This window comes from Podarcis muralis, chromosome 7 (assembly GCF_964188315.1).
Source record: "Podarcis muralis chromosome 7, rPodMur119.hap1.1, whole genome shotgun sequence".
Classification (NCBI taxonomy): Eukaryota; Metazoa; Chordata; class Lepidosauria; order Squamata; family Lacertidae; genus Podarcis; species Podarcis muralis.
Genome location: NC_135661.1, coordinates 37,114,694 through 37,138,174, shown reverse-complemented (window position 1 = coordinate 37,138,174; position 23,481 = coordinate 37,114,694). Strand labels below are relative to the sequence as shown.

Sequence of the window (23,481 nt, the reverse complement as noted above, 5' to 3'; positions counted from 1 at the left end):
CAGTTTGTGAGCCAACAAGAAACCATGGCTTCAGATGATCAAACAAAACATGGCTTAAAAAACCATAGTTCAATACACAGTAAGCTCAGCATTATGTGTAAACCAGGCCTTTGTGTGTCTAAAGTGAGTGAGAAGGCAGTGGCTTGAAAAGTGAAGGTAAGGGTGACTGCCCAGAACTGGGGAAAGCGCACACCTAAGCACGAAGCATGTGTGCACCGTTAAAAAGACTGCAGTGAAGCAAGGGTGTCTGAGGCCTGGATGTCATGGGAAATATGGAGGCCCAGCATGACCTGAAAAATCATTCAGATGAGGCAGAATTTCAGAAGCTGGTTTGTATGTCAGCTAAATCAAAGGCCACACATTTCGAAATATAACATGCCCATTTTAAAATGAAAGCTTCATGTTCTGAGACGCAGATTCCAGGCTCTCCCTTTCTCCATCACCTTCATGTCTTCCAAACTGCAGGGTAGCGAGGATCCGTACAACAGAATCAACTTATGTTAAAGACTTAGCTAAAGTAGCTGCACCACATGAAAAACAGAGAGGGCCTGTTTTCATGGCAAAATCTTATTTTAATGTAGAACATTTCAGATAAATAAATAATTCTGCAAGTTAAAAAATATCATTTATATTCAAAACAAGTCTGTAAACGTCATAAAACACATTACAACTTACTTTTCTCTCTTCGATATTCAAACTCTTGATTTCACTTCTGAAATCTTAACTAGTTACTGCAAAGCTGCAGACACTTCATTCCATATACTTGTTATCTGGAGAGCACTTGAGTAGATGAGCCAAAATACACAAACAAACCCACACCAAGGTGTTTCCATGCTCCGACCTAGCAAAGCTATAACTCAAGTGGTGGCATTCTGTGCCATGCCAACATGGATGGCCTGATCAAAGAGTTTAGCATAGAACAGAAGGGAAGGGTGTGTAAAACAAACATCTTATTGGAGTAGTGCTATGAGACGCTGTTTTGTTTGTGCACTTGGACAAAAAGTCTTTCCTTACTTGTCCCTTTTATCTAGTAACTCTGGTATTGATTTCCCTCTCCCTTTAATGTGTCAGAGCACTCAGGTGTTCAGCGACTCTTTTGAAGATGTGGATTAAACAAGGCTATTGATTTGGTGAGCAAGGCGAGGGACAACACACAGTTCATAGGAGTCACCACTGGCTTGCCATTTCACTAAGTATAGTTTACCCAGCTCTTTCAGTTTGCAGGAAGTATCATCCAGAACATAAATGTGCTCTTCCTCTCTGGCAAAGCATGTCAATGCAACAAGAATGGCCTGGCAGTTCAGTACTGAATCCTTGATGAGATTAGGGACAGTGTCTACTGGTTTTATCAGCAACATTCCCTCTTTTTATATACAAACACCACATGACTCTCATTTAATTAAACAGGCATTTGTTGTTTTTTAAGCTGCCTCATTTATTTAAAGTTTGCTGTTCTGCTGAAACTGAGTTACTAAGGATAGAACCTGCTCTGAGGCTTTAATCTGTTTAGTTCCAAGATATGCAGCACTGTTACTCATAGTGTCCTCCAAAAAATAGCGATAGTTGACCATCATTCCGCAAGAGGCAGTGATGCCACGGGGGCTTGTGTCGGCCATCCAGTTCAAACGCCATAACACTGCACCGTTCTGAAGATGGAAGTTTGCCACAGGGTTAAGGGCATAGCCACGGTGCTTCTCTCCATACAGATACCAGGCACACAGTCTCATAAGCGGCTGCTGTAAAGCTTGGACCAGTCTTTCCGACCTCACCCATTCATTGTTTGCTAAGAGGCGCTTTAGAATTTCAACAGCAGGGTCTCCTGTGATCTCAGATATTTCTTGATATTCAGGATCTGTGAAAGGATCACATCTGCCCGTCTCCTTGGACTGGGAAGAAAGAAGGCCCAGGAACCATTTGGTGAATCCCGGAATGGGAGACAGAGTAGAGAAGGCTTTGATCTGAGGAAATTCCACCTGCAGTTTTTCAGTTTATAAAGAAAAGCATTATTATTATTATTATTATTATTATTATCTCAGTAGGATAAAGAGTCTAATAGCAAGAACACATACTATGTTTCCCCAGAAACTGGCCAAATCAATTCTTAGAATCAGCAAAGGAAACAGACCAGATCACCTTCATAAATGAGCAGAATGGGACCTTAAGTCAAGAGCATGCTGGTTATGTGAGTTTAATATCCTTTTAGAACCATTTCAGAACACAGTTGGAAAACATACCTACCGAGGTGGGAAAACATTTAAGATACAAATCCCTCATCTCTCATTTCTGTCTAATGAAATAAATATCCTCTGCCCAACATATCAAGTTCTCAAGATCCCAAGACTGAGGTAGTAAATTAAGCTCCCAGCAGGGTAGTTTCCATACTATAAAGGCTTGATCAGCCATTCTCTAACAACTATTAGATGCCCCTCCAAGTATATGAGATAAGCAGCCACTTCTCAGGCTCTTGAAAAACTCAGATGATGCCAAACTGCTTGGCGAACAAAAATATTTATCTTATCCACAGTTTAAATCTGTTTAGCAACAGGACAGCTACAACAGTACACCCCCAAACACACCATCCTCTGCAGAGAAAGAATGTCTCCATTCATCAGACTAAGATTAACTGTGGGGAATTCAGAGTAGCAGTCACCCTGGAAAGGAATCTTCAATTTGTGGGAACTGCAGCAATATGCCTCCCTCCCCTCTGTCTATCTCACACAAAAGAAGAGTTAAATAAACAAACTCTGAGTTTAACATATACCAAGTGACTGGTAGTTAGAGGTAGGAGTTAAGAGACTTGAAGCCATCTTTTAGAATAAAGTGTCTGGATAAGGAAGTAAGGCATTCTTATTTCCATAACAACAAAGCTTTTAGCTAAAAATTCAGGTGCCCCTAATCTGAACAGAGTATTTATTTGAACAGCATAGTCCACATGGGTGAAATGGGAAAGCTCTGGATCAACTGTACAATTCTATGATCCTATTATTGTAAGAGCACTGTTGGGTCAGACCAGTTCAGCATTTTGCCTCCACAGTGGCTATAGGAAGCCCACAAGCAGGATGTAAGTGCAACACCACTCTCCTGTATGTACAACTTGATGTATTTTTTAATAGATTTCTTTTGTTTACAAACAAACAAAGAGTAAACCTCAGCATAATTTATTAAGGCAGAGTCTATTTGGAATGGGGGGAGGAATAAGAAAAGCAATCATGTGCTTCTTTTATTTTAAGAAATAACAAGACAAATTGGCAAAACGACCCAGTTTTTGTAGTATCTCATATCTGATGAATGGCTGAGCTTAGAAGCTTATCTTATGTGGCCAGTTCCTGAAGAAAATAATAAATAGATGCAGTAAAGCATGGCCATTTATGCTGCTGCTAAATTGATGTGCTACTTTCCAGGGTTGCTAGTAGAGATCCGTTAATGTTTATTTCCTTGTCAGAAACCCACACTCCATTAAGAAGTAGATGCTGGGTTTATTTTGTTGCTGCTTCTGTAGAAGGTTGCAGATTCCTTTCTATTATCAGTGACTCATCTAAAACAACAATGAACTGCATTAGCCAAGGCAAGGGGGAAAAGAAAGCAATGCCACCATCTTTATCCTGACTATAACAGATTAAAGTAGTCCTTGCCAACAGCCTCACCAGACAGAATAACTCCTCCTTAAAATAAGCTTGGTTTGTTGGTCCTATCTTGCACATTGCAAAGATTTACCACATATAGTCTTATGACACGCTTACAGCCTAAAATTTATTGCAGCATAAGCTTTCATCCGATAGAACCCACTTTATCAGATGCATTGCAAAGTTTTAAAGCTAATTCCTGCTGATACCTGGGAAAGGAAACAGAAATCAAAATCTGTGGCCTGCTGTCACGCAAAAAAATATTTACTAGAATGACTGCACGCTCCCAATCCTGGGCGCTGTTTGTGATCTAGTAGCATGACATGTTAATAGGTGATGTTTGCAGCTACCTTTATGAAGAGTGGCAGCTGAGATGCAGTTTCTGAGGCTACAGTGGCATTTACAGACAGATGTGTCACACTGGGTTAAAGTGAAGGCAAACATGGATAAAGGACTGAATAATTTTTACTGGAGAATGGCCTAGTTTTTTAAAAAGTGCAGCATCTTAGGTAACCCTGTTCCTTTTGCAACTTAGATAGATGCCCATTGTGGTTAACCTGGGGCACATCAAAGGCTGCAGGAAAATGATTAAATATTTCATATTGATCATATATCTAGAGACTGTTTACGTGCTGCAAATTAACCACAAAAAGCTGTGTGCAAAGGAACACGTTTCCTTTTTCTGTACTTACTTTCCTCCAGCTTTCTACAAAAGAACTTGACTAGCGAGTTTTCTTTTTTCTAACATTACATTTTCAAAATACTTAGGCTGTGGTTTTGTGTAAAGTGTTAAACTTTCAAGTTACATTGATTATTTTCTGCTGTCAAAGAAAGCTTGGTGTTGGTTTCCTGCCATGTACCCACATATGCAGATATCAAATAAAGGGATGAGCTGCCTTAAGAAACAAGAGTAACTGAAGAAGGCCAAAAGTCCCCATTCCTTGGTAAGACACTTGTCCCTTGCTTAGCTCTTACTGAGCTAAAGTAATATCAGTCTATTTGCTGATGCTAAGAGCTCTACACAGTTTTACACTACTTTGTCAGAGTCCCTGTCCAAATACAAAAAATAATTTTAGAAAAGTGTTTTGTTGTGATTTGTTTTACACACAATTCTATTTGCACTCATGTCCTTTTAGTGACAGAACTGCCCCAGCTATTCTTGTTTCTCCTCTTAAACTAACCCACAGCTACTGAAGTTCACAAACATCTCAGGGTTCAAATGGTTAAAATTTCCACCACTCCAGTTCAAACTTCAAAGTATGTCACTTCACATTCCGACACAGCCATGATGGCAATAATTTAACATGCTCTTTTTCTTGGGAAATTAAAAGTTACAGAAGCTTGAAATTAAGTGATTTGGAATTAATCAAATAGATGAGAGAAAACAAAGCAAATAATGATATATCTTATTTTCCCTGCATTGTTTATTCCCCAAAGGATATTTCACATCCAGCCATGAGAAATGTATTACAACACATTAGTATCTATGGGAATGAACCCCAGGAAATGGAGCAGTACCAAGTAATTTAGTTTGGTATTTAAATGAGTAGGCTGCACTCTTAAGACAAATTCCGAAGCATCTGCCTTAAACTAAGTTTAAAGCATACAGTGCTCACACAAAAAACCTGTGGTCTTTAACCCAAGTGAACAATCCCAAACTCACTAGGAGTGGTAATTTCCAGAAACCTAAGTTAACAGATGAGGTGGAAGTATTATAGTAAGATTTTCACATTCATTAGATATGACATAAATGATTCTTTGTAACAGGACACCTTGGTAGCAAGTTAACAAACGTTACTTTATCACAATAAAAATGTTTTCCAGGAGATGATCTTCACAATCCTACCATGTTGGGACTCTTTCAGAATGCCTCATTTCACACACCTGATGAAGGGAAAGTCACACTCTGGCTCTTCCAATATGTGAATTTGACCTAAGCAGTTTCTGAACACAGGAATCTCATTATCAGGAAGTCTGGAAAAGTAGGGTGAACACTACACACTGCTAATTTGGGGCATACCTTTAAGTTTCCTTGCGAATTTCCAACAGGGCTCTTTGAAGAGGTGGTCATGGTTTACTCCCAAACAGCCTGGTGGGCCAAACTCTTAAGGTCCAGTGGCTTGTGGTCCCTGGCTTGCATTCCAGAATGTCCCCACCACTACCTTTGGGGAAGGGTGGTCAGTGGTCGAGCACATGATTTGCATGCAAAGTTCAATCCCTGGTATTTTTAGGTGAGGCTGCAAAGGATTTCTTCCTGTAACCTTAGAACATTGCTGCTATTCTATGCAGATGATACTGAGCGAGGTGGATCAATGATTTGACTCTGCATAACAAAGTTTCCTGTGTTCCTATACACTCCATTTCAAGTACAAGTGAACCAGAAGAAATGAAAATAGTCATACTTCATGTTACATTTGCTTCAGGTTACGTTCTTTCAGGTTACGTCCCGCGGCGACCCGGAAATACCACAAAGGGGTTCTTCCAGGTTTCGCCACTCACGCATGCAGACAAGCGCACAAGCGCCAAATCGCACCGCGCATCTGCGCAGATACAGTGCTTCAGGTTGCACTCTTTTCATGTTGCGAATGGGCCTCCAGAAAGGATCCCGTTCGCGACCAGAGGTACCACTGTAAATACAAATTAGATTCTAGTGCTATTACCAAATAGCAATTTTTCACACATACCTGCAGTTCCTTAACAACTCGCTTGATGAGGTACGTCCCCAGCTCCACACCCTGCAAGCCCTGCTGAGTCAAACTGATTGAATAGAAAATTGCAGTGGTGATTTTGTTCAGATCCTCAACTTCTAAGGGGGGAATCTCCTTCACTATGGCCTAGAGAAAAATTAACCATAAGTAACATTAGTAACTGCAATCACCATCAAAATTCAACAATTTCACATTCTATAACCCACTGAATCCTACATAAGCCAAATTCCTGTGACCCAGAAGACTTGCTTTGCATACTCAGCTGTCATGTTGAGAGTTTAACAAGCAGCTCATGGTGCAGCATTAGGGCTTGATAATAGGAAAACACAAGATGTCAGTGCTCAACTGGGCATGTGCAAGCCCTTCTGTTTGCCTAAAGAAAGTCTCAGGACAGTGACCAAAGTTTGCTTAGGTCTCCTATTTTCATCAACAGAGTGTAATATTGCTGTGAAGTATGAGCAGTAGCCTAATGCCTATCATTTTACAGGGCTAAATGACAACTATTTAATTCTCTGCTACACTGGCTGAATTTGAACATCACACCAAACCACTGCTTCCACTAACCATAGTTCAGAGCTGCTTGTTTGTTTGTGTTTTGCTACTACTCAGCCCTCTCAACCTTGTGTTCAAGCGGCTTCCAGAAGGCAGAGCAACAGCCTCAACTATGGTTTGTCAATTCAGACTTCATACACTGTTCTGAAACCCAACAGGACAAAGAGAAGTATATAAAATGCTTTAACAAATAAACCTTAATTCAAATCAGTTTGCAAATCTACATTAAGCTTGCTTTTGTAATTCTGGTTCAGACGATCTGGACACCACATGTAACTATGAATATTCCTTCATTCTAGTTATTATCTCTATGGACAGTTCCAAAAAACTTCACATGAAAATCTTACTTCTAAAGATAACATGCATAAAAGCACTTGCTACTCTGTTTGACGACTTTCAAAAATATTGGTAAACAAAGGAATAAGAGACATCCTGACTCAGCCCCAGACACACTGACCAGATGTCTGGAAGCTGCGGCTGGATGGTTACGTGGGAGCCGGTTGAAGTTAAATCCTTCGAAGACAGAGGTCCTTTGGCTGGGGCGGGACGATATGGGATCGAGGGGGCAACTCCCATCTCTTGCGGGGGTGCAATTAGTGCCAGCACCGTCCGTTAAGAGTTTGGGTGTAATCTTCGATACCTCCCTCTCTATGGAGGCGCAGATTACAGCTATAACAAAGGCGGCATTTTTTCATCTCCGCCAAGCTAAGCAGTTGGCCCCTTATCTCTCTCGCCCTGACCTAGCCACTGTGATCCATGCGACGGTCACCTCCAGACTGGATTATTGTAACTCGCTCTACATGGGGCTGCCCTTGAGACTGACCCAGAAACTCCAGCGGGTGCAGAATGCCGCGGCGAGACTCCTTATGGGGTCTTCGCTGCGAGATCACATTCATCCGGTACTATACCAGCTGCACTGGCTCCCGGTGGAGTACAGGATCAGGTTTAAGGTGCTGGTTTTAACCTTTAAAGCCCTATACGGCCTAGGACCCTCGTACCTACGGGACCGCCTCTCCTGGTATGCCCCACAGAGAAACCTACGGTCTGCAAATAATAACATCCTCAAGGTCCCAGGCCTCAGAGAGGTTAGGCTGGCTTCAACTAGAGCCAGGGCCTTCTCGGCTGCGGCTCCAATCTGGTGGAATGCTCTGTCACAAGAGACTAGGGCCCTGCGGGACCTGACATCTTTCCGCAGGGCCTGCAAGACAGAGTTGTTCCACCAGGCCTTTGGTCAGGGCGCAGCCTGACTCCCTCCTCTGGCAACCTGCACAGAATTTTGCTTAATCGGTTGCCATCAATTTGATTTTAATTTAATTTTTATAATGAAATATTTTTAGAATGTGTGATTATTTGAATGTTTGATTATTTGATTGTTGTTAGCCGCCCTGAGCCTGGCTTCGGCTGGGGAGGGCGGGATATAAATAAAATTTATTATTATTATTATCTAAGAAGACAGGCTAATCACTTCCTTAGTCATCAATAGAGAGCAACAACTCACTCTAGGCTACTAAGCATGGAAGCTGCGTGATCAATTATTATTAATTATATATTTTTCTTCTTCTTGACCACAAATGATTAACAGAGGTTAAAATAGACAAATGAGCTACTTAACATGCTCACAAAAGCATGTTGAAATGTTATATTAAGACATTTGTTTCAATCACAAGTTTTCACTTTTCTACTGATTATGTTTAGGTACTTTATTTCCAAGAATCTGCTTGGAAGTGTTCCATAGTCACATGCTCAAGGCCTGATGATTAATGCGCAACAAAAAATTTCACAAATTAAGTCAAGCAACTATACCTGGATGCTGCTAGATATCTCGTCTGTAAGTGCAACATGCAGAACAACCAACGGCTCACCAGGTATTGCACAGTGGGCAAAGTAATAGCACCTTCTGTAAGATCCAACACGGCGTTTCATGTCCATCCAGTTTCTAACAGGATGTACAGCTTCACTACTGGGGAAAAAATAACAATTACATTTTAACACAGAGAGAAGACACTCACAAAGGTCTGCTCTCTCCCCTAGATTTATTTTGTCATGCAACCTTGAATCTGCATGTGTACATGACTTCTTGAACTTTTAAAAAAGAAGACACCAGCAATTCTTGGCACTTACTCGCTAATCTTTTGAAGAATCTCACAAGGCGACTGCCATGTAACTCGCTCTAAATTTAGGAATCCTGTGGAAAACCATTCTGACAGCATGTTCTTTAACACTCCATTCATTTCCTAAAAAATAAGAGGGAGGAAACCATTTCATCAGTAGAACCATTTCAGCAGTAGAAGCAGCATAACAACATTGTTTCATGACAACCAAGAGGATTGCTTACAGCACTAAGCTATTGGCATCTATTCAAAATGAAACCCCCACTGAGTTCAATGAGATTTGCTCCCAGGTAAATGCCTACAGGACTAGAGTCTTAGTCTTCCATTATATTTAATATAAATTATAATGACTAGTCTTCACTCAAATAAGTATTATTTCATTATTATGTTGAAGCATTTCTATGCAGAAAAGAGATCAGTAAAGTCACACGTCAATATTTTTAAAATCCAACAACAATAACCAACAGATTTTTAAAGTAATAGATTAAAGGGGGCCAAAGCTCAAGATTTAAGAACAGAGAGGCCTTTGCCTGGTGCCTGAAATTGTGGGTGCCATGCAAGCTTTGCTGGAAGCTGAGTGTTATAATTGAGCAGGTCCTTTCTCTGGTCACTGCCCACCTCACCTCAGATGACAGGAACACTGCTTGCATGTTTTGGCAATCACTTTTTTTCAACTGAATTAAATTGAATGGTCTTTCACAGCCTACAATATATATACTTCCTGGAGAATTCTGGCAGAAGGACATGATAGAAGAAATAAAGTTAAATGTGATGCAATCACCAGCTTATGTGTTAACTTTAGATAACAGCCTTTCCAAAAACAGAAAAAGGAGGCAAGGAGTTATATTTTTAAAAAAGTAAAAATATTTATGTATGTATAAATAAAGCAAGGAGCTATGTTTGATCCCTGCAGTAGTATTTCTCAAGTGCAGCTTAGGTAACCTTTCTGCTAGCCCATCCTAGCCAACAGCCAATAATGAGCTCTGCTGTACCATTTAAGGCCAATGCATTTAGGATCAGGCAAAACTATGCCTCCTACTGCCACACATTTGTGGACTAGGAGGTTGGTGGAAAGGAGATGAAGATACCCTGCAGCTGTGGCCCTGTTCACACTGATGAAATCATGTCAAATCGTGAGGGACCTTGGCAGACATCCTTGCAAGTCCTCTGGCATAGTAAGATGTTTTTCAACTGGTGTGCAGAATGTAAACTGAATAAAACATTTAAAAACCCATACAAAAGTGTCTGCTTATAGAAATAAAGGCACCCACCAATGAACAGTGTAGTAAGTGACAGCTGCCACAAGTTATCACCCCTTGCAATGTCAGCTGGAGCATCATTGCTCCAAAGGGACATCAGCTGCTGAGGGTGTAGCATCAAGGCAACTCAACCTCTTGGGAAGCATAGTAAAAAAAGCTCTCCTGCCTGTCTTGGTACTTGAATTTGCTGCAATTTATGGCTAGACTCAGAATGACCTTGGGAGCATTTTCTAGTGCAGTCAGTTACTGGCTTTCCAAAGAATCCCCTAGAGTTTCATTCCCAACACTGCATTGTTGTATGAAGTATATGCTTAAAAACAAGCTTACTGGGGATGGGGTGGGGGAACAGACTAAGTAATTTTAAAATAAACACAAAATAGTGGAGATTGACCTGAGGCTTGTAATGAATAGAGAACAGCTAACAATCCTTCTTGAAATATTTTACAGCTAGCAATTCCTTCTTTTTTGAATGGTAATATTGCTATAATACAGAGCAAACGTTTAACATTCTCTGAAACCATGTATGAGGGTGTATTTGTTAAGTGTCTGCAAATTGTTGAAGGGGGTATTCCATAAAAATACTGTTTAGATTACTCTGCCACAGACCTCAGTTTAAGCAAATAAATATAGTGGGACATGTTACAGAAAATAACAATTCAACCAGCAGGGGACATTAGGGTGATGAGGTAGTTTGCCGCTACAAAATACTCAGGACATCCTCACCTACCTGATGATTTATTGAAAAATGCACAACACAGTTTCATGAACTGAGATCTCAGAACAATCTCAGCAAAGCACAGACATCTGCCATAATGCTCTTACAAGAATAAAAAATGAAGTACTTAAAGGAATACATCAGAGAGTTTTCACTTGACCAAGGTAATTACTTCCAAAACCCCAAAATGAAAGCTTTTCTATCAAAAACAACAGATTATCCTTTTATACACTATATTCGCTACTGGATTAGTATACTAGCTCTGAGTAGTATACACCATAGACATACTTCATTCTACAGTAATCCATCGATGGCATTAAGTTAAATTAATTATTGTCTCCCGAAAGACACCAGAGCAGCAAAAGTCAATCTTATATCCTAGCTCTAAACGCTTCATTCACAGATACACACATTTTGTTTAAACTTAAATTAACTACTCTGTTCCACATTAAGACAGATACAGTGGTACTTCGGGTTAAGAAGTTAATTCATTCTGGAGGTCCGTTCTTAACCTGAAGCTGTTCTTTACCTGAGGTACCACTTTAGCTAATGGGGCCTCCCGCTGCCACTGTGCCACCGCCGTGCGATTTCTGTTCTCATCCTGAAGCAAAGTTCTTAACCCAAGGTACTACTTCCAGGTTAGCGGAGTCTGTAACCTGAAGCGTTTGTAACCCGAGGTACCACTGTACTTCCTTTAATTATGTCTGTTAACTCTCTCTTTTCAGAATTGGCAATATCAAGTTTGGTGCTTTCCTTTCTGTATGCAAATTATGTTCTGAGTGTCATAAATATCACATAAATTTAACATCACAGTCCCAATGGTGGTGCCCTCAGAATCCTATCAGAGCATCCACCAAGCTTTTTAATTACATTCAGTACAAATTACAAATTATAATGGCGACAGCCAAATTTCTGCTTCATTTCCCTCCCCCTCCCCCAAATTGTTTGCTTTGCCCTCCTACCATTCTGATTGGCCAGAAGACTTGAAAGTGAGGAGGGATAATAGTTATATCTGTTGGGGGTAGTCAAGTTAGAACTGTTCTTTCTCCTAATTGGATGCCATCAGCAAAGAAAACAGTTCCAATCGGAAGCTACCAGAAACAGGACACGTTGATGCCAAAGAGAAGAAGTACAATGTAGCAGCTGTGCCTCAGTGCAAGGCAGATAGCTAATGGGAGAAAGGAAGAGCATCTAGGAGCAAAAGAGTTCATGTACGCATCGCTGACTGCGGAGAAAGAAACAGATGAGAAAGGATAAGTTGGTTGGCAAAGGGAGAATTTGCTTTTTGTAAAACAGCTGTTTTGTCTGGGAAAGGGAGAGAAAGAAATGCATTCTGTGAGATGGGTGTATTGCATGGGAGAGAGAAGCCACATCAGTCACTTTGTGAGGGAGCCCACTATGCTCTCTCAAAATTCCAAATGTGCCCACAAGCTCAAAAGGCCTGTGGATTCCTATTCTAATCCAACAGAAGTGTTCTCTTTGCCTTGCAATGGAAAAGTCAAGGCAACAATCCCCAAAATATTCCACAGAAAGCAGAAAAGCTTCAGCAGCATGTCTGCTGTAGACAAAACAAACTCATTATGATCAGAAAGAAGCTGTTACAGTTCTGAGTCTACTAACTCCAAATCAGTAAGAGCAACTGAAAACCTAATGCCTCCAGAATTAACATTCTTGTCCTTCGCAAGAAGTCTAGCTCAGATGGCAAGATATGAATCCAGATAGAATTTCTACAGCATCACATATGAGGCAGAAAATTATTGTTCTTTCCAAAAACCTAAGAAACATATTTAATGAGTATGGTCAATGTATTTCTTATATAAGCTCATTATTGGGGAAGAAAGTATGAAATATTTTTTGCTTTATGCTGCTTCTACTTCCTAATACAAAATTTAATATTTTCCGGGTTACCCAATCCTGGAGCAATGCAAGTGATTCTTGCGCAGTCATATGCAGACAGCCTTCTGCATATGAGGATCATGTTTCTAATGTGCGACAATATAATATCATTTGCCAACTCCTAAAACCAAGCACAAGGAAGCTTCATTAGAACAAAAGGGTAGCCCTCCTTCCCAATTTAGGTTGGGGATGATGGGGTAATGGAGAAACAATCAGTTGTGAACCATTGACTTACCGTAATGCATAAAAATTAAAGCAGTTCTTCTAACTTCCATTAAGAAAAACTCAGAATATTGTAATGCAGGTTGTCATTAATTTGAGTTACTCAGAGTTAACTACCTTTTCTCTAAATTAACGTTTGAAGACTACTAGTGAAGCTGCAGTTGTCGATCTGGATGTTCCTGTGGTAAAGGGAGATAATAGCAGCAGAACTGAGAGTACATGCAAACTTCTATATTTGGTGCAGGGCTGCTTGCTTCTGTTATATTTCTGTATTTTGGATCTACTAGTGGCAATATGGTCTCCATATGTTTTGTGCTGCTTTAAAATGTTGATTTTTATTGTAGTTTCTGTGTTTGTTTCTGATGTTTTTATTATGTAAACCACTCTGCAATTTCTTTGAAACATCGAGCAGTATATAAATCACCTAAATAAATAAATAAATGTCAGCTTCTATAATGGATATGTAACAGCACACAAGGGTTGCCATGATGCACGTAAACCTAAATGAGCAATTTATAAAATCAGAATTTCAAGCTGTTAGCTCCTTGCAAAGGGCACTTTGAAAGTTATTGTCCTCATTGAAATATATATAACAGCAAAATCTCCTCTTGACTGTTTGCCTTATTTAAATATTGAGCTAGAATTTCTACAATCCCTGTTTTACTTGCAAAGGTCTGACTGCTTAGTCAGATACTGGTGTCAAGACCATTTTTAGAAACAATATTATTGTGCTGTCCACATGGTTTACTATTGTTTTGACTACGGAGATGTGTAAAACTTTATAGGCGATGAGACTTAAAGAGGAGCTCTGGGGCACATCATGCCTTGAAAGAAAAGCAAAATCTCCTTGGCGCTTAGAAATAGATGGTCTTCCATGCTACCAAAGGACATTTTTTATACTCTCAGGGAAATTCTTTTTACCATAAAATGTACAGTTGAACTTTTGCTGGTAGATATGCCTGAATAGAAGCGCTGTACCTAGGTCACAAGAATCTATCATCTTCCACAAATTCAGCAGGAAGACATTTACTGTTTCTTAGCAACTAGTCACTAAGGAGTAGAGTCATTTTCTCTGGGCCATTGCTCTTGATCCCGGTGACTGTTTAACCTTAGAATACTATCCTTGAATACAAATCTATCCATATTTTGAGGGATGTGCATTCTCTCTCGATATAAACTCCACTATTCATTGTTCACATAATGCAACATTCAACATTTCTACTTATATGCTCCAAGCTATAGGAACAGGCTACAGTTCTACTGCTGCCGAGGACAATTTGTTCATCATGAGTAGTAGGGCTCCAATGACCTCAGCCTCGGTCACACTAGCAAGACCAGCAAGATGAGGGCTACAAATCATGTCTAAAAACATATAATTCAGTCATATTCCAACAGCACTTGTATCTTGATGACCAAACAATCTTATTTATGACTGCAATATACTCAGTCATGCATTGGATAGAAGTAGTGCCATTAAGGGAGAGAATAAATAAATGCTGTGAACGTGTGGAAACTATTGCTGGTGATGGCCTCATCCTACAAGATGCTGTAGCAGCTCCTGGGATTACATATGAAAATTCCAGAACTCACAATAGGCCACCTCAGCAGTCACTGACTCTACTACACCAGTATTTGTTGCCCTGCCCTGGCTGCAGCATACTAATGCAGCACAAGAGGACTCACTGGATCAGTGCTTGGGCATGTAAGAAGCTCAACAAGATATGTTAAAACGCCATTTGATGGCTCAAAAGCAGGATCTTCAACAAGGATTAACTGTTCTCCTGACACATGTGGCAGAACTGCTACTCTACAGGAAGCTATTTAGACTGAAGTTACTAAAGCAGGTTTATAGGATAAGGCTTCTGGAGCTTCCAATTTGTAGTGCTGAATTAACCAGATATAAAACCCCATATAACTACAGCACAGTGTGTCATTTTAAAATGACGTTTTGGGAACATTCTGTTTGCTCCTGCTAAACTGTATCTATGTGGATGGGGGGGGGGGGGAATTTTAACCACTGATGCTGCCATCTTTTAGAAAGGCTACTAGTTAGCTGAGAGGAGCTCCAGCCAAAAAATATAGGTCCAGGAAAAGGGTACCAATTTCTGGGCAGAAGCAGCAAGCTTTTAGAAAGCAGCAGCATCTGTACAATAATGGAACTAAACAGTAGTGTTATTCAATGTCTCTGTCCAGGGGGCTGGGGATCAGCATTTGCTGCCAGCCTACCACTGCCAAAGGACACTGCTGGAACAAACCCATGAAGAAGGATGAAGGACTTGCGTTCTGACCATTATTCCTACACTCTGAACTAGATAGCTGTTGCTGCTTGTGTGAGTGTTGGGAAGACTGCTCCCTTCTTTGCCAACTCCATCCGGCCTAGGGGGCAGGACCTGCACTCACTGCCAGGGCCTCCATCAAGACCTCCGGGACACGGCTGCTGTTGTTGCTTGTGTGAGTGTTGGGAGGACCGCTCCCTTTTCTGCCAACTCCATCTGGCCTAGGGGCGGGGCCTGCACTCACTGCCACAGCATAAGAGGCCTGAGAGAGGCCCCCGGGACACGGCTGCTGTTGCTGCTTGTGTGAGTGTTGGGAAGACTGCTCCCTCCTTTGCCAACTCCATCCGGCCTAGGGGGCAGGACCTGCACTCACTGCCAGGGCCTCCATCAAGACCTCCGGGACACGGCTGCTGTTGCTGCTTGCGTGAGTGTTGGGAGGACCGCTCCCTTTTCTGCCAACTCCATCTGGCCTAGGGGCAGGGCCTGCACTCACCGCCACAGCATAAGAGGCCTGAACAGCTACCGGCAGCAATGGACAAAATGGTTTTAAATGTTTTAATTGTTTTTAATTTGCAGCACTTTAAATGGTGGTTGTTGTTTTTTATAATATTATATTATTTTATTACTTTATTTTTGCTTGGGGAGGGATAAGCATTTAGTCAGCGCTATTGTTTCTTGCTTTGTTTTGTTCTGTTTTGTTTTATTATTATCATTATTATTCTGTTAAATTATTATATAGTTTGTATTTTGCTTTTTAAGGGGTGGGGTCAGGGCTGCCTGGGAGTGGGTCCCAGCAAACAAAATGGCTGGGGCATGTTCCACAGGGGGGGATGCACTGGGACAACCGATCTCAGTGATCATGGGTAGGAGGAGGAGTTACGCTAAGACCAGACCATGTCATTACAGAGGAGGCAGGTTTAGTCGTTGTCTGAGGACTATCCCTGCCTCCAGGTCTGGTCCTGACCGGAAGGATACTGGAATCAGCAAGGGAAACCCACATGACCTGAAAGTGTTGCTGTGCAATGCCAGGTCAATGATGAATAAAACCACTGCCATCCACGACCTGATTGTGGATGGAGGATTTGACCTGGCATGTGTGACAGAGACCTGGTTGGATGAAGCAGATGGGCCTGTCCTTGCCGCTGCTTGCCCACCAGGTTTCTCTTATGCACAGCAACCCAGGTCATGTGGGCGGGGAGGGGGGGTTGCAGTGATTTTTAGGAAGTCATTAGTCTGCACCAGGCGTCCTATTGGGAAGACCCAGTTCTCTGAGTGCATGTTCTGGAAGTTGGGCAATAGGGGCAGTACAGGATTCCTACTGGTGTACCGACCTCCCCGCTGCACCAAGGATTCCCTGCCCGAGCTGCTTCAGGTCGTGGCGGATATGCTCCTGGAGACACCTAGCTTGGTTGTCCTGGGGGATTTTAACATCCATGCCGACACGACCTTACAAGGGGCCGCTCGGGACTTCGTGGAAAGCATGGCCTCCATGGGGCTGTCCCTGAATAAGTTTGGCCCAACTCATAGCCATGGACATGCCTTAGACTTGGTGTTCACCTCTATGGATGCTGGTGATCTGACACTAACTAAAAGCGAAACAAAAGAAGTGCCATGGTCAGATCACTTCCTGGTGCAACTGGACTTCTCCGCAACCCTTCCCCTCTGCAGGGAGGTGGGACCAATTCAGATGGTCCGCCCCCGCCACTTAATGGATCCAATTGGCTTCCAGAGAGTGGTAGGGGATGCTTTATCCCAAGTTGATGGCCTTTCAGCTGATTCCCTGGTGGCACGCTGGAATGCGGAGTTAACCAGGGCTATTGACTGTCTGGCTCCGAAGCGCCCTCTCCGATTGCATGGAGCCCGGACAGCCCCGTGGTTTTCCCCGGAGCTGAGGGTGATGAAACAATCGTTGAGACGGCTAGAGCGCCGGTGGCGGAAAACTCATTCTGAATCAGACCGGACACGGGCTAGAGCTCAACGTCGAGCCTACCAAGTGGCAATGGCGACGGCGAAGAGGGCCTTCTTCGCTGCCTCCATAGCATCTGCAGAAAACAGCAGCAGGAGACTTTTTCAGGTGGTTCGCAATCTATCGGAACCACCTGTACCACCGGGGCCTGGTAGGGACCCCAAGATCTCCTGCAATGCTTTTGCAAAGTTTTTTGCAGATAAAATCGCTCAGATTCAGAAGGAGGTAGACTCCACCGTGGGAGCAGGGCCAGGGCGGGAGAGTGCTAGAGTTCTGTCTGGTCCTGTTACATGGGATCAATTCCAGTCTGTTACCTCCGAGGATGTGGACAGGCTGCTTGGAAAAGTGAAACCGACCACCTGTCTCCTTGATCCTTGCCCATCCTGGCTGATAAAAGCGAGCCGGGAAGGGCTGGGCGATGGGCTCTGCGGGGTGGTGAATGCTTCCCTCTGTGAGGGAGCCTTCCCAGACCCGCTGAAAGAGGCGGTCATTAAACCGCTTCTTAAAAAAACATCTTTAGACCCGGCCAATTTGGCCAACTATCGCCCAGTCTCAAATCTACCATTCTTGGGCAAGGTGATTGAGCGGGTGGTTGCTGAACAACTCCAAGCACGCCTGGAGGAAACGGACCATTTGGATCCCTTCCAATCGGGATTCAGGTCTCACCATGGGACTGAAACTGCCTTGGTCGCGCTGGTTGATGATCTCCGGCGGGCTAGGGACAAAGGTGAGAGCTGTTTCCTAGTTCTGCTGGATCTCTCAGCGGCCTTTGACACCATCGACCATAACATCCTTCTGGACCGTCTAGAGGGGCTGGGAGCTGGGGGCACTGTCATACAGTGGTTCCGCTCCTTCCTCCTGGGTCGTGTCCAGAAAGTGGTGGTGGGGGATGAGTGCTCAGACCCCTGGGCTCTCACTTGTGGGGTGCCTCAGGGTTCTGTCCTCTCCCCCATGCTTTTTAATATCTATATGAAGCCGCTGGGAGAGATCATCAGGGGGTTTGGACTGGGTGTTCATCAGTACGCAGATGACACCCAGCTCTACCTCTCCTTTAAATCAGAACCAGTGAGGGCGGTGAAGGTCCTGTGTGAGTGCCTGGAGGCGGTTGGAGGATGGATGGCGGTTAACAGACTGAGGTTGAATCCTGACAAGACAGAAGTACTGTTTTTGGGGGACAGGGAGCGGGTTGGTGTGGGGGATTCCCTGGTCTTGAATGGGGTAACTGTGCCCCTAAAGGACCAGGTGCGTAGCCTGGGAGTCATTTTGGACTCACAGCTGTCCATGGAGGCGCAGGTTAACTCTGTGTCCAGGGCAGCTGTCTACCAGCTCCACCTGGTACGCAGGCTAAGACCCTACCTGCCCGCGAACTGTCTCGCCAGAGTGGTGCATGCTCTAGTTATCTCACGCTTGGACTACTGCAACGCGCTCTACGTGGGGCTACCTTTGAAGGTGACCCGGAAACTGCAATTAATCCAGAATGCGGCAGCTAGACTGGTGACTGGGAGTGGCCGCCGGGACCATATAACACCGGTTCTGAGAGACCTGCATTGGCTCCCAGTACGTTTCCGAGCACGATTCAAAGTGTTGGTGCTGACCTTTAAAGCCCTAAACGGCCTCGGTCCTGTATACCTGAAGGAGCGTCTCCACCCCCATCATTCAGCCCGGACACTGAGATCCAGCGCCGAGGGCCTTCTGGCGGTTCCCTCATTGCGAGAAGTGAGGCTACAGGGAACCAGACAGAGGGCCTTCTCGGTAGTGGCGCCCGCCCTGTGGAACGCCCTCCCATTAGATGTCAAAGAGATAAATAATTACCTGATATTCAGAAGACATCTTAAGGCAGCCCTGTTCAGGGAAGTTTTTAATATGTAATGCTGTACTGTTTTTAACACTGATTGGGAGCCGCCCAGAGTGGCTGGGGAAACTCAGCCAGATGGGCGGGGTATAAATAATAAATTATTATTATTATTATTATTATATGTAATACTTGTAAATATAAACAGCTTGTTTCTTACAAGTATGAGCTGTACAATATGCAGCAGAATCTTAAAAAATATAGACACTGGTCCAGGTGTATGAAGTGGCATGTATAAAAAGTATTATGAAAACATTTTTTCTCAACAGACTCTCTGGTCAAACTTCTTAAAATCTAGAGTATATGTCATGTATCTTGCCTAACATCAAGACTAGTGCAGAAATAGTTGGATTGCACCTCTTGCGTTTCATTCAGCATTCGTTGCCAAGGCCAAGCATATTATTAGCACATCATGTGCTGATCTGAAGCAGCTGAAAGCAGAACCCTGGCACTGACACACAAACTTTGCCCTAGTAAGCGTGTCTGCCAGTGCTGTATATGAGTATCAGACATTGTACACACATAACTGTGTGACCATTCCACACACACCCTCCCACGTATTGCATGAATGAACCTGCCCCCATTTACCCCATCTCACCCTGGTCTAACATCCCATACATATAAGGAACAAATATGTGTCAAATTTTCACCCTCCTGAATTTTTAAAAAACTTTTCCCTATATGTTGGGAAGGGAACTTCTGTGGCAGGGAGCCTGCTGTACTCATGTAGTCTCCCCACAAGGTTTAGAACCCTGATCTTCGGTGCAGGAGTAGGCATTGAGGTAGGACTGAAGAGTTTGGGAAGTGTGAAATAGAACATAGTTTATATTTTGTGGTAGGATAAGTTGTAGTAATAGTCCTCTTCAGGTGCTGAAACCTTATGGGATGAAGGGGACAGTGGGGATGAGCCTTTTGACCCTGATGCTGGCTAAATCAACTTTAACATTTTGGGAAGGGAACTTCTGTCATGGGGAGCCTTCTCTTCACTACCAGCATTTATCTGCATCTATAGAATGCCCCATCAGATCTAGTTAAAAGCAACAACACCCAAGCAGAATAAAATGCAATCACATCACGGATTCTAAACTTCACTCAAATGGAGAGCAAAGACTCCCAGGGCAATTAAGTAAAGAGTGGGTCACATCAAACTGGTAGGCTTCATGACATTTCCAAAGCTTGTCAGGCTGTTCACTCTTCCTGCAGGCCTCACTTCCATACTTTTAACAGCAGCCTGCCACAAAAGCAAACCAGGCGATGTTCTTGGCATGAAGTTCCAGGAAGGTCATCACCTGCTTAATTTCAGTGTATCAGATTGCAGCAGCACAGAAATAGAGCTATAAAAAACTGGGGAATGTGCAATCTAGAAAGATATGCAGATTTGGACTACACTGAGTCTTCAGTCAGAGGAAAAACTGACTGGAGATGTAAGCTGTCAAGAACGCCTCCCTTTGCACCATTGATTCCATCACCTCCTACCTCAAAGTTATGCTGTTCAACTGAATACTGTTTTTACCTCTACAGCACTAAAATTTGGGGTTGCCCAAAAAGACTGACTTAAAGTAGCACAGATGAGACAGAGTCCTTCACACAATTTATCATTAACTTATGGCTTTGACACAAGATTATGTTGATGGCTTCTGGTTGAGATGACTTTTAAAAATTAAGACAGCCTTATCAACCTCACAGGGCTGTTGTATACATTCGCCATCCCAATAGCTTAAAGTTCTTTGGCTTATAATAAACAAGTTTATGAAGCAATTTAAATAAAAATAAGACACATATTCAAAAATAATACAACGCCCAAAGTTAAAACACTGAAGAACTATGGGTGCAAGAATATAAAACAGTGATATATGCCATTTAAATAATAATAATTACGATAAACGTCAATGAATTTCTGCCTGCAAGGCTGTTTTTAAAGGAGAAGAGTTGGAGCTGCAGAGGATGTTTACCTTTCCCATTACCGTACATGCAAACAAACCTCACTTCAGACCACATATTACTGATATATGTGTGTTGCTGTTGTTTTAAATAAAAATAGCTTTAACTTAAACTGTTTAAATTAAATACTGGGAGGCGCCTTGGGTCTTGCACTGGGAGAAAAGCGGGATGTAAATAAAGCAATTAATGAATACATTGTAAGCCGCTTACGAGATTTGTAACAGTTGTTGTTTAGTCGTTTAGTCGTGTCCGACTCTTCGTGACCCCATGGACCAGAGCACGCCAGGCACTCCTGTCTTCCAGTAACAGTAGGCGGTACGAAATATGGGCTGCAACCAACTAAGCCTTATTCAAGAGTAGACACACTGAAATTAATAGACAGGGCGAACTTGCGTCCCTGTGTTTTCCACGGGTCTCCTCTGAGTTACACACACATATCTGAAGGAAAGAAAAGAAAAACCCTCCCGGGGCTCACCCTGACATGCGGCCCTTCGGCCTCCCTGGCCGCCAGGGCTTCGAGCAGGTCCCTGCGGAGCTCCACCAGGAAGCGGAGGCCGCCCTCCTGCCTGCCGAGGTGCTGGAAGAGGCCCCGGTAGCGCGGTGTGAGGTAGTGGCGGAGCCGGTCCTCGGCCTGCAGGAGGGCGCCGGGTTCGTGCTCCCCCTTCTCCCCAGCTGCCTCCTGTTGCTGCTGCAGCAGCCGGGCCACCTTCCCGCTCACTTCGGCCACCCGGCCGTGCTCGACGCCGAAGTCGCGGGCCAGGCGGCTCAGCAGCTCGGCCCTCGGCCTGCCGCTCTCCAGGGCCCGGTAGTAGCGCATGAACTCCGCGCCGCGCTGCTCCAGGGCGGCCCCGGCTGGCGCCGCCACTTTCTCCCGGGTCTCGTAAGGCGGCAGCGGCGGGACGGCGCGGCTCAGAGCTTCCTCCATGGCCGTCGGGCCTGGGAAGGCTGCGGTTGCCATGGCGACGGCGCTAGGCCGCGGCCTGCCGGAAGAGCGGAGAACGAGGTGGCGGAACAGCTGGTGCTGCGCCGATGCCACGCACGGCCCCGCGCGGCGCATTATAAAGCCCAGCGAACCTTTTCCCTCGTTTGTCGGAATCCCAAATTCGGTAGACACTCGGACAAGTCAATGGGGCGGGAGGCCTTCCTTTTAGCACTCTCAGGGGGGCGGAAGGAAAACAAAGAAGAGGATTGGACCACTGCGGTCGCCATGTCTTGTCGCGGCCAATAGCAACAGACTAGGGGCGGAGGAAACATGTAAGCCGTCCTGAGTGTGGCGGAACTTACCTCAGCCAGAAGGTCTCTGCCATGTTCAGAGTGGCAAAGGTGGGGCGGGGGTGTGGAACCGCCTAATTCTATCCCTAGCTCTCAACTCCAAAGGGGATATAGATCTAGAAAAATCAAGACAATATTCTGAAAGAACAAAAGAGGCTTTCCCAGTTTCGTTCCTCCCTAGGAAATTTGGAAAGCAGCTCCTATATTCCAAAACTACAAAACAGACTTTCCCAATCAAGTGCCTTCCTAGGAAATTTGGACACCAGCTCCCATCAGGCCCAGCTGTTATATAAAAGAAAGATCAGCAAGTCTGTTCAAGAAGACCCCGTGTGCAGCAACTGTGGAAATAAAGATGAAGTCCATTCCAAGAGGACATTAGGTAAGGAACCTGAAAATGAAACTGTAAAGAGGATGTCATCACACAGACAACTGGATATGGCTGTGGAGCAGCATCACTAAGAATGAACAAAGGTGATTCTGAGCGAGGGCAATGCTTCCTCAATAAGCTTGACCTGAACTAGCTTTGAAATTTATCAAAGACTTTTTCGTTTGCAGAAAAGGAGAGTTAGAAGTGTCATGACAGAAGTTTGTAAAACTATGCATGGCATGGAGAAAGTGGCTAGAGAACATTTTTTTCTCCCTTTCACTTAACACCAGGGCATCCAAATAAAACACTTCTTCATGCATCATGTAAGTAAACTATGGAATTTGCTGCCATCAAGAGATTGTGATGGTCACCACCTTGTATAGCATTAAAATAATATTACCTTCATGTAAGATAAGGTACCAGTGGCTACTAGCCATGATGGCTGTGCCAGAGCCTCCGAAGTCAGGTGCAGTAATGTTTCTGAATATCAGTTCCTAGACACGGCAGGAAGCAAGAATTCTCAGGTCCTGCTTGCAGGTTTCCCACAGACAGGTTTGTGCAGAAGGGACATCTGGGTACACTTGACCTTGGCCTCAGAGGGCTAAGCCAATTGGCTGCTTTTTCTTCTTCCTTTAGTTTATAACTTTGGCCACTGTGAGAACAAGCAATGGTGGTCTGGGAGGTTCTTCTGGGGGCTTCCATCTGATAGACTTAGGCACAG

General features: G+C 43.7%; 1 protein-coding gene across 1 annotated transcript; it reads right to left on the bottom strand.

Annotated features, from left to right (window-relative positions):
* Window positions 1–551: 551 nt before the first annotated feature.
* Window positions 552–22,288, bottom strand: MLYCD (malonyl-CoA decarboxylase). Its single transcript, XM_028740141.2, has 5 exons — window positions 21,597–22,288; window positions 9,005–9,117; window positions 8,687–8,843; window positions 6,308–6,457; window positions 552–1,973 (listed from the first exon to the last, which is right to left on the bottom strand). The coding sequence occupies exons 1-5, from the start codon at window positions 22,176–22,178 to the stop codon at window positions 1,440–1,442; spliced, it is 1,536 nt and encodes a 511-aa protein (XP_028595974.2). The 5' UTR covers window positions 22,179–22,288; the 3' UTR covers window positions 552–1,439.
* Between the last annotated feature and the right edge of the window lie 1,193 nt (window positions 22,289–23,481).

Coding starts and splice junctions, on each gene's coding strand:
- MLYCD (XM_028740141.2), bottom strand. CDS start 22,178: ATGCGCCGCGCGGGGCCGTGCGTGGCATCGGCGCAGCACCAGCTGTTC. Junction 8,844..9,004: donor ATTCTTCAAAAGATTAGCGA/GTAAGTGCCAAG, acceptor TTTTTTCCCCAG/TAGTGAAGCTGTACATCCTG. Junction 1,974..6,307: donor GAGTTGTTAAGGAACTGCAG/GTATGTGTGAAA, acceptor GAAAAACTGCAG/GTGGAATTTCCTCAGATCAA.